Source organism: Pipistrellus kuhlii, unplaced genomic scaffold (genome assembly GCF_014108245.1).
Source record: "Pipistrellus kuhlii isolate mPipKuh1 unplaced genomic scaffold, mPipKuh1.p scaffold_m20_p_1, whole genome shotgun sequence".
NCBI classification, from domain to species: Eukaryota; Metazoa; Chordata; class Mammalia; order Chiroptera; family Vespertilionidae; genus Pipistrellus; species Pipistrellus kuhlii.
In genome coordinates this window covers 172473369-172490644 of record NW_023425404.1, presented here as the reverse complement: position 1 = coordinate 172490644, position 17276 = coordinate 172473369, and the positions used below count along the sequence as shown (strand labels likewise).

Genomic DNA, 17276 nt, shown 5'->3' with positions numbered 1-17276 from the left:
CTTTGGGGTGAAATATTCTGAAGATGTCAGTTAAGTCCCTCTGATCTAGTGAGTCATTTAGGATCACTGTGTCTTTGCTGATATTTTGTCTAGAGGATTTATCCAGTGATGTCAGTGGTGTATGAAAGTCTCCTATTATGATTGTATTGCTGTCGATCTCTCCCTTGATATATTTCAGGAGTTTTATTATTTATTTGGATACCCCTGCATTTGGTGCATATATGTTTATTAGGGTTATATCCTGTTGTTGTATCAACACCTTTAGTATTTTGAAGTGGCCTTCTTTATCTATTGTTATGGCCTTCACTTTGAGATCTATTTTGTCAGATGTGAGTATTGCTACCCCAGCCTGTTTTTGTTTTTGTTTTTGTTTTTGTTTTTCATTTCCATTTGCCTGAAAGATATTTTTCCATCTCTTCACTTTCAGTCTGTATGAGTCCCTTGTTCTGAGGTGGGTCTCTTATAGACAGCATATATATAGGTCTTGTTTTTTTTTGTTTGTTTTTGGTTTTTTATTCATTCAGCCACTCAATTTCTTTTGATTGGAGCATTTTGTCCATTTACATTTAAAGTTATTACTGAAAGGTACTTGTTTCTAGTCATTTCTATTTATGCGCCTGTGTTCCTTCTTACCTTTTTATTTCTTCTTTTTTATAGCATTTTCTTTAGCATTCCTTGTATTGCTGGTTTGGTGGTAATAAACTCCCTTAGCCTTTTTGTTTGTTTGTTTAAGAAGCTCCTGATTTCCCCTTCAATTTTGATTGATAGTCTTGTTTGATAAAGTATTTTTGGATTCGGTCCTTTGCTTTTCAACACTTTGTATACATCCTTCCATTCCCTTCTAGTTTGATGTGGTTTTTTTTGAGAAGTCATTTGATAATCTGATGGGGGATCCTTTGTAGGTAACTATCTCTCTCTTGCAGCCTTTCTTTGTCGTTGATATTTGCCATTGAAATTGTGATGTCGTGTGGGTCTTTTGGGATTAATTTTGCTTGGGACTCTCGGTACTTGTGTAAATTTTTTCTTCCCCATATCTGGGAAATTTTCTGTCATTATTTCTCCAAATAGATATTCTAATCCTTGCTGCTCTTCTTGACCTTCTGGCAGCCCTATTATACATATGTTACTTCATTTCATATTGTCCCAAAGCTCCTTTAGGCTCTCCTCCTGCTTTTTAATTTTTTTCTCCAGTTGCTGTTCAGATTGAGCTTGTTTCTCTATCTTATCTTTGAATTTACTAATTGGTCCTTAGCCTCTTCTAGTCTACTGTTGAAATTTTCCAAGATGTTTCTGATTGTAGCTAAATCACTTTTAGTTTTCTTCATGATCCTTTCATAAGATGTTGATTTTTATCATCCATCTAGCAGGCGTCCTCAAACTTTTTAAAGTGGGGACCAGATCACGGTCCCTCAGAGAGCTGGAGGGCCGGACTATATGAACTACTAATTCCTACTGTAACACCTCGGCTGCGCTCACTGCCCAAAAAACCTGGCGGGCCGGATCAGACTCCTCTGCGGGCCGCATGTGGCCCGCGGGCCGTAGTTTGAAGACCCCTGTATGAATTGCATGACCATTACTCTGAATTCTTTTTTGGTCATGTTGCATGCTTCAATTTTACTAGTTTTGAGTGAAGAATCGGGGTCCCGGTCAGCTTGGGAACTGTGTTGCACAGTAGCACTGTGTAATCAAAGTCAGGTGGCACTGACTTTCTTGGTGACTCCTCATTTTCTTTCCTCTGGGGATGGTGTTGTCTCCCCATTCTAACTATCACCAGAAGGTTCAAACTTCCAAGTTGTGTGGATCTAGGCCATGTACAGTGGTAGCTTCACACTACCTGAGTGTCACTGAAGTGGTCCAACACTAGGACGTGTGGCTGCCATGGGTTGGTGGGGACCAGGCTCAGCCAGAGTCAGTGTTACCAGTGCTCAGTGTAGTCTCGTGTGTGCACCTAGAATCAGGGATCCCGCCTGCCCCTCGCTGTTTGTGTGTGCCGAAAATCAGAGTCCCCTAGATTATACCAGGAATCAGTGTTCTCCTGTATCTGTACCAAGAATCAAGTATCAGAGTTTCTGTTGCTTCGTGCGGCCTCTCACTGAGAATCAGGGTCCTTGTGTGTGCATTCACCAAGAATTGGAGTCACTGGCTCTTAGTGTGAATGCACTGTGAGTCAGGGATCCCAGGCACAAGCCATAAGAAACAGAGTCAAATCAGTGCTGCCTTCTGCCTGCCTGAAGAATGGGGGTCCCAGTCAGCTTGGGGACTGTGTTGCACAGTAGCACTGTATAAGCAAAGACAGATGGCACTGCTGCCCTGTGTGGGCTTCAGGTTTGGTCGCCCGATTTTGTTGTGGGGAGCAGATTCCCAGTGTTTGCATGTGCAGGCTCAAATTCCTGTAGCTGCGCTGCAGCCCATGTGAGGACAGGTTCTATCAGTTCCTATGGCACTGCCTGCAAGCCTGCGGGGAGAAGGATAGGCTCCTTGACTCACAAAAATCTGTGGCGGGGATGTCTACATTCTTGTTGTCTGTTGGTCTGAAGCTATGGTCGCAGGTCTCTGTCCCCAATGGCTGCAGGGTCCTGGTTTGCATCTGAGACCAGAATGGGTGGTGCTGAAGCAAGGATCCTAGCCTCAAGGAGCTTGTTTCTCAAGATGGCGTGGTCTCTGTGCCCGCACTGGCTGCCCAGACGTGTCTGCATTGTGCACGGGGCTCCGTCTAAGGCTGCCCAGTTTGACAGCCCCTTGGAAGACCTGCAGTGTCTAACTGTTCCTAGCTCATACACACACACACACACACACACACACACACACACACACACGTCCACACACTCCTCTATCGGTCCCTCACTCTCTCACACTCTCTCCCTCCTTACATTCCTGCTGGTTGCCATCTTCCTCCTCCACTCTCAATTTTCAAGGCAGATGGAGACAATATTAAATGATGTAGAACTTGGCCTTGCTTAATCAGCAAGGGCTGTAGACAGGGCGGTTTCTATCACAAAGGGACTCTACAAGTGGTAAACAACAATGCACATCTCTACTACAGTCCTCCTTTGGGAAAAGCAACCTTAGCTTTGGAAAGAGCAGCTATTGAGTTCAAGTACACTGGCATAAATAATTTTCAGGTAAGAGGAATTTGTATTTGGGACCACTTATAATGTATATTCACATGATGAAAGAAAAAATACAAATGTGTGCTAGAACCCTGGAGATATGTATGTGTGTATATATATGTATACACACACACACACACACACACATACACATACATACATACACATGCACAAATATATATATATATATATTTATATATATATACTGATTATATATGTGGCCTTTTTGAATATATATATATATATATATATATATATATACTGATTATATATGTGGCCTTTTTGAAATAATTTAAAAAGAGGGATTGCTCACATGGGCCTTATGAATGGATGCAATACTGCAAGATGTTAGAGCACTATTTTGTCTCTTTACTGACAAATTAGACTGAAATGTGCTGATCGTGGAGGCAGATAATAAGGGATGCTCACTTTTCCAACCCATTGTGAAGTCTTCTTAGAGCTCATATGGGTAAAATGCATACCTCATACTGATAAAATTGCCTAACACATAACTCTTTCCCCCTGTTTGGGTGCTAGGTAATTAATGGATTTTTATCAAGTGATTTCTCGTGGGGAAGTAGCAAATTATAAATGATCTAATGCCACCACACACAAAGAGTCGAGGGGTATATGAAAGTCTTGAGTAGACATATTAGAATACATACTTTTTATGATAAATAATGATAGACGATTTTGGTACTTTTTTTTTTACTGATACTACAAAGAAAGATGTATTCATCTAATGTAAGGTTCTTAACCCTGGCACTACTGACATTTTGAATCAAATAATTCTGTGCTGAGGCCGCTGTACTGTGCAGGGCAGTATGTAGAGGCATCCCTGGCCCTCCCCACTGATGCCAGTAGCACACAGCATTACTCCCAGTTATCAGAACCAAACTGCCTCCACAGTTCCTAATGTTCCTAATGTGCTCTGAGGTGGGGGGAAAAATCACCCTGAATTTAAACTGCATGTAAAAGAAATGTAATTTTTATTCTTCAAAAGAATGACTTTAATTTGTTGTATTTTTTTTATTTCTTTAAACATTTTTAGATTTAAAAAGTATGTCCTTCTGGAGCTCGATTGAGTACTCCAATTTGCTATAGTCTATCTTGCTTTTCCTCAATGAATTAAATTTTGTCATGCCTGAATTAGCCTGACCAATTTCATTAGCAATCTCACACCCATTAATCCCATTAATTTGCTTCCGTGTCAAAGAATCCCCTATGGCCTGTAGTTTCTAAATATGTCCCACTTCCATTTAAGGAGTAGCTTACAAACCTGAGAAAGCAGATTGGATACTTGTAAATATACTTGGGAAGAAAAATTATTTTAGTGGTTTCTGCCAGATTATTAATACCTTTGATTTTTTTCCCCCTGAATTTTCATTCTCCCTGGAGTGCTTGCACTTTGGACTAATGAATTAATAGAAAATCTGTTGTATGAGAAAAAAATACAGCAATTTTAATCTTTTTATTTTTATATAAAAATAGGATATACCAAAATAATGTCATAGGCTTTGTTATATTCAGATGTCACTGTTCATATTTATGTCAAGCTTTAGAGAGAAAGAATCATGCACTTAAGACACAGTTTATCATCTCCCAGACATGTAAATCATAAAGTCTATCATAGAGAATTTGCCGATCTCACAAGGTTTGGAGAACAATGGTGATAGTAGATATGAAGGGTTAGAAAAACCACAGAGCACTCTCTGGGAGAAAGAGATTATTGTCTTGAGTATGGTATAATGTAGATGGTACCAAAAGAAGAGATTGCTGTGCTTTAGGTTTTTCCATAATGTTATCATTATCAGTAACTTCAAAAAGTTTTTATTAAGGTTAGGAATCTCATAAATCCATATTTTATTTATCATAGAACCAGGTTATAGATTAAAACAATAACCCTAGACATGCTTAGGAAGAAAAGTCTGAAGGTTGCTTGTCCCATATTACCCATTTCCAAGTGTAACATTGGAGCATACATAAATTTTCACTGAATTACTTCTTATTGAAAATAGGGTAAGTTATTGCTTTAATTTAAAACCATGATGTGACTTTTAGTCAATGTTTATTGAAAATTGAGTGAATTGTGTAGAGAAAAGATCTTATTACATGTGTATAGTTCTTTTTTTCTTTATTGATTAAGGTATCACATATGTGTCTTTATCCCCCCATTGCCCCCACCAACACAATCCCCATTCATGTCCTCACTCCCCTGTTGTCTGTGTCCATTGATTAGGCTTATATGCATGCATACAAGTCCTTTGGTTGATCTCTCCCTCTTACCCTTATCCTCCCCTATTTTCCCTCTGATGTTTGAAGGTCTGATTGATGCTTCTCTGTCTCTGTTTTGTTCATCAGTTTATGTTGTTCGTTATATTCCTCTAGAGGCCCAGTGCACAAATTTATGCACAGGTGGGTCACCTTTGGATGGCCAGCATGGACTGAAACCTACAGTCCAGCATTGCCTGCAGCTCCTACCTGCTGCTCCTGCTCATCCTGGCCCCACTGTGCCTGCCGCAGGCTTGTGCCCAATCAATCCTTATCGGGAAAGACTCAAGCTGCGGCAGCAGTGCTCACCAGCCACGAGCCCTACATCTGGCGCCCTCCTGAGGGTAGTGGCTTGTGGGATCAGGCTGAAATAGGCTCTCCGACACTCCCGAGGGGTCTCGGGTTGTATCAGGGTGCAGGCCAGGCCGAGGGACCCCACCAGGGCACCATTGGGCTAGGGAAGAACCGCAGAAGGGCTCCAGAGCATGTCCAGCCCATCTCGCTCAGTCCCAATCGGCCAGACCCCACCAGCAAGCTAACCTACTGGTCGAAGCATCTGCCCCCTGGTGTTCAGTGCACATCATAGCAAGTAGTTGAGTGGCCTTAGCATATTATTAGCATATTAACCTTTGATTGGTTGAACAGTCCACCGGACACCAGATCAAAGGACACTTAGCTTATTAGGCTTTTATTATATAGGATAAATGAGTGAGATCATGCGATATTTATCTTTCTCTGACTGGTGTATAGTTCTTTCTCTACACAGGAAACAAAACAGTTTCCAGAAAGAGAAGGGAAGATCTATACCCACTCACAAACCCCCACTCTTCCCCACACACACACACACACATTTAAATCTATGCAGAGATTACACCTGCTTACATTATTTTTTCCTTTTCACTCTCCAATGTTTACTTACCACAAACTTATATTTTAATTATAGTGTACTAGTATATTATTATATTTTTATTTTGTCATTATAATCCTTCATACTTGACAATAATAATTGTTTCCCCAGTACACATTAAAACTACTGAGGAAAATGTGGAGTAAGAATTTTACTTCATGATCTTATTCTGAGGAAATCCTTCATAGCACTCATGAGATTCTCGAAGTTTATGGATATTTAGCATGAGTATTTTTTTCCTTTTCATTGAATTTATTAGGGTGACATTGGTTAACAAAATTACACAGATTTCAGGTGCACAATTCTATAACACATTATCTGTACACTGTCAAGTCTCCATCCATCACCATTTATACCCCTAAACACTCCTCCACCTCCTCTCACCACCGTCCCCCCACATTGAAACATGTATACTATTGCTGATCATTCTAATTTCTATCGCAAAATTTACAATAAAATGTCTTTGGCTAGTTATTACTTTTCTTACACTGGCTGAATTACAAATAAGAAACCAACACCAAAAACTTACAATTGATCACAGTCGGTTGCTTATTTTCATGTTCAAAGATGTCCTCTGTCTACAAGTACTTTAATACACATCTCTTTAAAAATAGAAATGCTTATGAATATGTAACTTAGAAGTATAACATAAATCTTTAAATAGCAATGAACAATTTTGAAGATAATATTTGTGTAGCATGTTATAGTTTCTAAAGTACCTTCACCATAATTTTCCCAAGTAATGCTCATAATAGGCTAGTAAAATGCTATTATTCTTAAAATGAGGCATTCAAAATACAAGGGATTAGGTTAGTTGGTCGTGGTTACATAACTCTGCATGTGGTAGATCTTAGAATCAAGGTATTTTGGAATCTAAGATCCAGTATTTTTATAATTCATTTCCCTCAGAAAAAGTAGGATGTAAAGAATTTGATGAGAGTTATAGCAATTAACAAGAGAATTTGTATTAATCTGGGGGTTCCTTTGTAATTGAAGGTAAGGTGAAAGGAACTTTTAGAACTTTAAAGGGAATATTGCATGATTAATAGCAAATAGCACATATCCTTGTCATTGAACAAAAAATAAGAGCTTTGAATTATTGCAAGATGGCTTCTGAGTAAATAGTGTAAGCATTCTTAAATATAATGGTTAAAGGACACTAGAACTCGTTATTCAGACTGAATATTGTGTTATTCTTAAGACATGCATAAATATCCATTTAGAGATCTAGATAAAGTACAGTTTTCCTACATGTGAGGCATGATGTGAGTCAATGTTTCTCAACTAGTGAATTGTATGTAGTGTAGGTACCACTCTGTAAAGCAATGGCAGTACACCAACATTGTGATTTCAATGCTACCAGTTATATTTTTTAATGGACAACTATCATTAGTATTAATGGCTTTCTTTAACCCTGTCTGGTGTGGCTCATTTTAGAGCATTGTTCCATACACCAAGGGTGGCAGGTTTGATTTCCAGTCAGGGCACATACCCTGGTTGCAGACTTTATTCCCAGTTGGGCACTTGAGGAAGGCAGCCAATCAGTGCTTCTCTCACACATATTCTCTCCTCTCCCTCTCCCTCTCCCTCTCCCTCTCCCTCTCCCTCTCCCTCTCCCTCTCCCTCTCCTCTCCCTCTCCCTCTCCCTCTCCCTCTCCCTCTCCCTCTCCCTCTCCCTCTCCCTCTCCCTCCTCCCTCTCCCTCTCCTCCTCTCTCTCTCTCTCTCTCTCTCTCTCTCTCTCCTCTCTCTCTCTCTCTCTCTCTCTCCTCCTCCCTCCCTCCCTCCCTTCTTCCCTCCCTCCCTCCCTCTCTTCCTTTCTCCCTCTCTCTCCTCCCTCCCTTATCCTTCCCTCCTTCCTTCCTTCCATCCCTCTCCCCCCACCTCTCCTTTCTCCTTTCCTCTCTCTAAATTTAAAAAAAGAATAAAACCAAGAAATATAAAAACAGACAACTACAGATCTGAAATAGTTATTCTCTTTCTATAATTTTTAGTGTAACCTTTTATAGGAGGTGAGAAAGCAAACTCAAGTACAAACCTATTTCTGACCTCAAACAAATTCCTGAAACAAAGCATGGATGAGGGTAGGAGAAGTGATGAATTCCACCACTGATGTCTTTCTCAGGCCAAATAAACATCTCCATCCAATGTGTTTCATAAACTATCTTTCAGGACTATTAGACAAGTTGACATTACTAGAAAGATTAAGATAATGGAATTAATAATCTTCATAAGGCAAACAGCAGTATTTATTCAAAAGGCATTCACAGTTTGCAAATCACCCTCTCCTTTTATGTGCATACATTTTTAGTTATTATTTAGCAAACATTCTCTCCAAACATTGTAGTAGATATAATATTCGGAGTTTTATTTTTGTGAACATGGCTCTGTATAATTTTCCTTTTTGACCTTCCCCATGATATCATCACCTTAATGTCAAATATTAAAATTCAATTAAATGTTTTTCCCCCTATATTGGTGGAAATGGCTGTGCATGCATTTAATTATTGCTATAGCACTTCTAACCTATTGGTTGCCTTATGCTTAGAGGTGCAAATGTCATTATACTCAAATGTATAATGACATTTTGTAAGAGGATACTCAAATGTATCATCTTAAGGGACAGGAGGACAGGACCATGTATTTCTGGGCATTCACAATACCACAAGCTATCATGTTCTTAACAAAACGCCTCAGATGATGATGATATTGATGATGTTGATGACAGTACATTTTTTTTTGTTTCCTTTATTTCACAGGATTATACAATCACCATGTATTTTCAGCAGTCTTGGAAAGACAAAAGACTTTCTTATTCTGGAGTCCCGCTAAACCTCACGCTAGACAACAGGGTAGCTGACCAACTTTGGGTACCAGATACATACTTTCTGAATGACAAGAAGTCATTTGTGCATGGGGTTACAGTGAAAAACCGGATGATCCGGCTGCATCCGGACGGAACAGTTCTGTATGGGCTCCGGTAAGTGGCTTGTGTTGCATGTTTTATTATTGTTGTTGTATTTTATGTTTCTCTCTTGAGGAAATGGGCAGAGGGGAGAGAAGCAAATAAGAAAATACATACAATGTTTTATCTATATAATGCAATTATATTAAAGACCAGAACATCTCTTTTGGAATCATTTGAGTTAAATCTAGGCAACTTTGTCCATTGAAGGTAAGTGAATTATTTGTCTTAAACTTTAAAAAACAAACAGTAGTATAAAAATGTCTTTGCCAGACAGAATTCACATCTAGGTTATTGTAGAAGTTATTGATTTTTTTTCACCAATTGCTTAATTATCTCAGAGCCACCCAGACTGAACTGTGTACTAAGTATTCAGTATAACTACTTAATTATAAAAGGGAATTGGGTAACAATATTTTAAAGAAGTAAGACAATATTTCTGGTGACTTTGAGAAGATCCAAAGTGTGTGTTTTATAAACTCTTGATTGTTTAAAGTATTATACCTAGTATTACATATGTCTCCTTTTTCTAACACTGACCTCTCTCCCCAACCACCCCCACCCCACAGCACATGTCCAACATGGTTTTATTCCCTGACATATCTATGTTGTAACTTGTATATCTAGGCATATGATTCATATTGAGTTAATTTTTTATTAAATATGAGATAGGAATTGAGATACAGTTTTTCCATATGGCTATCCAGTTGTTCCAGCAAGACTTATTGATTCCTTTGACTGAATAATTAGGAGTCTATTTCTAGGCTCTCTTCTCTTCTATTGTTCTACTTGTCCATCCTTAGGCAGTTTCACAATATTTACATTGCCATAACGCTATGTTAAATCACCAAGTCAAGTCCCACAACTTTGTACTTACTGTTTCAGATTGCTTTGGATATTAAAGGTCCTTTACATCTGCCTACTGAAATAGATTGCTAGGATTATTATCAAGATTGCATTGAATCTGTAGGACAGTTTGGGGAGAATTGACATGTTAAAATGTTAAAGTCTTAATCAATGAACATAATAGGTCTACATTTAGTTAGATTATGTTTAATTTATATCAGCAATGTTTTATACCATAGTGGATTTTGTTTCAATTCTTTATATCTTTGAGAATCAAGTAGAAAAGAGGTATCATACAATTATAGAGGTCTATTATTAACCCTCATGTAATAGGGGTCCTTTTAGCTACAGTTTTAGGCTAAAATTTAAATTAACTGTCAGTTTTATGAAATATCAAAATTATGACATACTAGTATTATTGTAGGATATGTAGAATAGTGGTTATTTAATACTTTTTGTCATCTTTTGTGATCCCTTTGAAAGACTGATCAAAGCTATACTTCCAGAGACTCATTCAGCCTCAAATTTACCTACTATTTTAGAGTATTTATCAGCCTCCTTAAAAATTCTTCCTCACACCATTGACTTGGAGCTAAAACTCTTATTAACGGTCGAAATCCTACAACTCATGTCTGTACATTCACCAATACCTCCAAACAATATAGAAGTGGAAAAAATAAATCTGTGATGAAACTTGTGAACTTACCCTAGTGGTTGGCTATCTTTAATCTTATTGCTGCACACTCTTTTCAGACTTTTTTACTAAATTCTCCAGTCTTCCCTCTCTATTGGCTCTTGCCTCTGTGTTATCTTGGAGCACCCCTCCTTTGATTTCCTCTACTTCCTCATCACCCATTTACTCCTCAGTCTCCCAAACCATGGTGGCCGTCATCCATGTTACCTTCCTAAAACAGCGTTTACAATAATTCACAGCACCATTTTTAGTCTACACTGTTGACTTCTCTGAATAATTGGTGATGACTTACTTCGACTTAAGGATTTCCAAGACCCAACCCAATTATTACATTCTTCTTCTTCTGTCTCATTGCTATTCAGTCACTTGTTCCTCTGTTGTTTCTAATAGTGTCCAACTCATTAATTTAACAGCTTAAATGTCTAAAATCTCAAGATCACTGAGTACAGAAAAATATTTATAATTGCTTACTAAGCATCTGTATCTGGATGCCCTGCCAGGTCCTCCTGACATGACCCCTATTTCATATCTGTTTTTCCATCGTACTCCTTTCCCAGGGCTAACAATATCATTATCACCCTCGTCAATAGGCATAAATGCAGCATCTTTGACTTTACATCTCTTTTATTCCTGAGATTCAATCTGCTGTTTTTACTCTCTCAACCATCCATATTTCCAAACTATTCCCATTGCCTAAATAATTCAGTATCCTCCCTGTATGTCACTTCCTGGCCAATTTCTTATCTCAGTTTTTCCCCTTTTCATCACTGCTACTTTATTTTTCCTTTAGTGTGTGTCAGATCATATCACTGCCATACTAAAAATGTTTTCCATAGTCCACATAAAAAGCATGTTTTCAGTCTTCAGTGTGGAATCTAAGACCCTCTATGTATAACTGAAGTATCTTTCCCTCATTATTGCCCATTTTCTTCCTCTAAGCCTTTAAAAACAACTTACTATTTCTCTGAAGACATTTTAAATATGTCCCAAATATAGCATGTATCATATCTATACTAAAAAACAAAACAAAAAAAGAACAAACAACTACTGCTATTTATTTGAAATTCAGATTTAACTGAGCAAGTTGAATTTTATGTGGCAACCTGTAGCCCTAGTGATATGTACTCCCCTTTCTATCCCCAAAGACTTTCCCCCCACTTCACTGCTTTTTCCTTACTATCTTTTTAAGCCTTTCTCAAATTCTATTTTCTCCACAAGGACTTTTGCAATCTTCCTAACCAGATAAAAAACTCTCTCTCTCATTTGATACCTTACTTCACTTTAATCTCATAAAGGCCCATGAGATTTGTTTGTAACCTTCTAATAATATTCTATCTTTCTGTGATGCAAACAGAATTGTATTTGTTGAAAATGTGAACTCTATTTCATTAACCTTTGTATACCCTCTCTCAAACCAAATCAATGTTTGAAAAATCGAAATGAAAATTTGTAGGATGTGGTCCCCTAACTCAAGATAGTTATCAGCTGCAACATTTCTTATATCTAAATGAAGACTTTAACAAAAGAGCAATCATTGCTGTTAATGACCAGATGTGTTCTGCCTCTTGTCCAAACATGATCCAGCTGGCTGGAAATACTGATTTTCCCCAAGGCCTAGCCCTATAAGTGCTGAAAGACTGTGTTTATCTTTCCATGAAAATGGCAGGCATGGGACGACTTAATTCTGGGAAGACATTTAGTGGCATAACTACCTTTTTATTTCCATTTCCTTCCAAACCCTGGCCTTGGCTTTTCTTTCAAAGTCCCATAATGCTTCTTTTTTGCAGCTTCTAGCAAATGTGAGCCCAGAGCCAGATGGTTTTGAGGGTATGTGTGAGACTGGGCAGTGGAATTGGTAGTAAAAACCTTCCAACCAAATACTAGCTCACACTGGTAAACAGTAAGTGTGTTGCAGAGTACGCATGTGAACTTGTGTTGCACACACTAACACACTATAAGCAGGCACAGTAAGATGTTCTTATCACATCATTTTAACTATCACCTAAATAAATAATTGAAACTTCATAATGCCTCAGGCACTATGCTAAGTACTCTACTGATACTGTTATATGTAATCTTTACCATAACCCTGTGAACTGTATACTATTTTATGCTACTTTTATGGATACCAATACTAGGAAATCTAAAGTAACTTTACCTCTCTCAAATTTTATTACTTACTTTTCATTTTTAAATTTTAAAAAAATATTTATTGTTAAAAGTATCACATATGTTACCCCTTTTTTTCCCCAATGACCCCTTCTAGTCTGCCCTCCCCACCCCAGGCCTCCACCACCCTATGTCTGTGTCCATAGGTTATGCACATATGCATACAAGTTCTTTGGTTGATCTCTTCCTATCCACCCCCTACCTTCCCTCTGAGATAGGTCCAAACGGATATACGCACTACTGTAATCTGACGAATTACCTGAAATCTCTTTTACTCTTAATGTGTCTGATTCCTTTAATCCCCCTGGAATTATTTTTAAATCATGCTATTTTATGATTACATCTCCTTGTTGTAAATGTGTTCCTCTGTTTCCTACATCTGAGACTTGGACAGACTTACATTAGTTATTATGTTGTGTTTTGGCAAGACTGCTTCCCAAGCCACATTGTGCACTCCTATCAGGAGACACAAATGCCTGGATAGATCTCTTTTTGTAATCTGAAACTTGATGAGGAGATTTAGGCATTAATAATCTGATATATCTATTGTAATGACCCCATTAATTTGTATGTAATTGTATTCATTTGTTGTGGCTGCTATAACAAAGTGTCACAAAATGTATAGTTTTGGAGGCTGCCAGGTTGGTTTCTTTTGAAGGCTATGAGGGAAGGATCTGTTCCAGGCCTCTCTCCTTGCCCTGTAATGACCTCTCCCTGTGTCGCCTCAGATCTCCTTCCTTCTATGGGTGTCTCTGTGTCGCCTTTTTATAAGGACACCAGTCATAGTAGGCCCATGCTAAGGATTTCACCTTAACCTGATTACCACTGCAAAGACCATATCTCCAAATAAGGTCACATTCTAAGGTACTGGAGGTCAGGACTTCAATATATGAATTTCGTGGAACACAATTCAGGCCATAGCAGTAACAATTTTAGCAGCCTCCGACAACCTGTCCCTAAACTTATTTAGAGTTTGCAAAATGACAATGATCTATCATTCCTTCTTTATTTATTAACTAAATTATTCTCTAAAGATGAACTCTTCCTCATCAGTTATTGGGTAATCCTGAGGTAAAGTTGGTATAATGAAGATAGGATCCGTATTTGATTATTCTCCCTCATTTAGCAGTTTTCAAATTAATAAGTTGTTTCCCAAAAACCCACAAATGTGATCACTCAGGTTTGGCATTTTGTTGTTTGTGTGTGTGTTTATCATTATGAAGTCACATGCTATAAAACAGGTATGTCTGTTTCCAACCACTGTAGCTATTGTTAGTTTTTATTTTCATTCTGTCTTACCTTTGGCCAGGGGAAGCCCCTTTAAATTGGCTCCTGAGTTCTTTCAGCATGACCCCAGTTGCCTCTGATAGTTTCCTTATCTTCTGTTACACCAACTTGCACACTCTTTGTGTGAGAGTTAAATGTAAGATAACCATCCATTGAGAAGATACATCATGAGTTCATACTGTGTTTCCAACTCAAGTTTAGAATTACAGAGCTTTTTAGTGAACTTCTTTGTCTTAATTTTTGTTTCTTTTCCATTAAAAATATTGATTCTTAATATATTAACATGCTTATTTATTTACTTTATCCTATTAAATATACATAATATATGCATGAGCTCATATATTATGAGCTCATGCATATATATATATAATTCATATATATTATATATATTATTTTTATATATAATTATATATATATAATTCATATATACAGTAATATATATATATTATTCATAATAGCTTTTAAATAATAATACCAACATTATTGTTACTAGTGATGTGATTACCAAAAGGAGGTTAAGATTTCTCTGCAGTCTTTTTCTTTTTTTTGTCTTTAGGATGTATCACATTACAGATATTGAGTAGAGTTACTATGTTTGAAGTTATATTTTAAGTTTCAGTTTACAATAGCTCTTTCCTGCAATGCTAATCTACTAGTTTACTTCATTTTGCTTTTGATTTGGAGTTTTAAAATTAAGTTAACTTAATTTAATAATTATATAAAACATTTACATGGTTCTAAAGTCAAAATGTAAAACAAAGTCTTACCTCTTTTGCTGCCCTCACCACTCTTCCATTCCCTGCCTTCCCCAAAGGTAAGCATTTTTATTTGTTTTGAGATTTTTACCTCCGTTTTAACACACATATATGTCTATTCCCACCTTTGCTAGAAGGTAGCATTGTACACCCACTAGTTTTTACTTTGTAAACGATTTTGCAAAGCCACCATAAAAGTTGGAAGCAGAGTTTTAACCCAAGTCTTCTTATTTCCGTTTATACCCTTAACATTTGCACAAAGCAGCTTAGTACTGTCCTGTGTGTTCCTTCCCTGAAGTTCATTTCTAGGAAGGCGGTTGTTCTTATATGATGCTTTTGCTTCTCACTATTAGAGAAATGAAAATAATTGCAGACGGTGCACAGCATAATAAATGGGACTAGCTCTGCCAAGTGGGTGAGTTTTTAAAAAATGTACACAACTTTGTCAGGTTCTCTAGCACATACTCATGACTCCAAATTCCAAAGAGAACCTTCTAAGCTTCTGCATTCAGAAATATATCTAATTTTACCAGAAACCTGTGGCCTGATGGGCGTGAGAACTCCCTACCACATTGCTTACTGAGCTCTACTCTGAATCAATATTTTGATGTTCTTTACAGTGCCTGACTATGGGTTGTACATGAAAACAAAACAATAGCTACCTTTACTGAATATAAAAGAGTTTTCCACTCTTCCTTGAAGGATCATCTCATCTTGTCTTGGTTTTCATAATAAAGCAAAGAAAAAAAAGGAAAAACAATGATTTTGAGAATACAGATCCGAAAGGAAGCCTGCAGTGTTGATTTTAAAAGTAGTTTGGGGGTTTTTAAGTGTTTATATTAGCTCTCTACATTGATTGTACACCCTGAAAAAAAGTTATTTATCTCTCCCTACAGAATTTCCCTGTATAGAGGCAGTTACTATTATATTCAAGAGTTCTGGTCAGATCTCACGGGGCTTTCTGTGAGATGTTGGGCAAAAATATTGTTTATTGTTGAGAATAAATATGGGGTTTGGTGCAGTGTTTGCAGAGGAGGGCTGGCTGATATTGATAAATGCATCCTGTTAAGAGAAAGAAACTTTTACTTCAAATGGAAGAAGGAAAAAAAAAGGGTCATGCATAAAGAATAGATAGCTCACTTTATTAGAAAGAACGCCTGGAGACTATCTTTACAATTCCCCCACCAAAGAGGACAGTATTGTTATTCCTCTCACACTGTGGTTGACTTATTATATATTGTAGAGTTTCATCAGTGAAGTACAGAAAGAGCTATTTAAAATGTTCTCTAGTGAAAGGACTATACTTTTGTCTCTCAAAGATTTTATTTTTAATAGAGGCCAGATGCACAGAATTCATGCCAGGGGCTCAGCCCCCAACACCATGGTGGCCACCTCTGCCTTGGCCCCTGCCATGTGGCTTCCTCCGGAAGGTCATCCAGAAGGATGTCCAGTCTAATTAGCATATTATGCTTTTATTGTTATAGATGTTTTTTATTCATTTATTTATATATGAAAAGGTTTGTTACAAAATAATGCTTGTTAAGGCGTTCTTTTGATCATTATAAAATTATGATTACTTTAACTACAAAATGAGCATTTTAAATAATTATGCAGCTTCTATAGCTGTTGTGTAGTTATGTGACTCATGGATATGTAACTGAAATTAAATTAAGTAAAAGATGAACCATAATTTATTTGGAAAACAGCCACAGCCCCTCAAGTTCATAACCTTCATGAGTCTGTGGAATAACACCAACGTGAACTCTCAGGATAGAAGGAAATAATGGGAGGGAAAAGCTGAAAGAAGGAATGGAGGAAGGAAGATGAAAGGAAGGAAAAAACAATAAAGAAAGGTAAACCAAATATGTTAGATAATGTGCTGTGAATCTTAGAACCTAGCTATAGTATTACAAACGACACTACTTCCAAGAAGGTGTATTAGGTTTTGACAACCGTCTGTGAATTTTAAAAAGTATTCTACTCCATGATTCTCAATTCATTCCATTAAACCATCATTTTCAACTTTGGTATTTTAGCACTGCTTTCATGAGTTTTTTGCCACAACTGTATTTTATCTAAAATATTTATTTATTTATTTATTTTACTTAAGTATATATGAATGTGTGTGTTTGTATATATAAATGCATACAAAAAATTTAAAGGATGATTTTATTAGTCTTATACATAAAAACATTATTTTAAAAAATAGAGAATAAAGTACATTTAAGCTAGAAATTTTATTAAAATGTAAAAATGATTATCCATGTTCTATGT

General features: G+C 37.2%; 1 protein-coding gene across 1 annotated transcript in view; it reads left to right on the top strand.

Moving 5' to 3' along the window:
• Window positions 1-17276, top strand: part of GABRB1 (gamma-aminobutyric acid type A receptor subunit beta1) — a 354508-nt gene that overhangs the window by 143016 nt on the left and 194216 nt on the right. The window contains exon 4 of the mRNA XM_036417178.2: window positions 9046-9266. Within this exon, the coding sequence (XP_036273071.1) occupies window positions 9046-9266 (221 nt within the window). The remainder of the gene's footprint in view (window positions 1-9045; window positions 9267-17276) is intronic.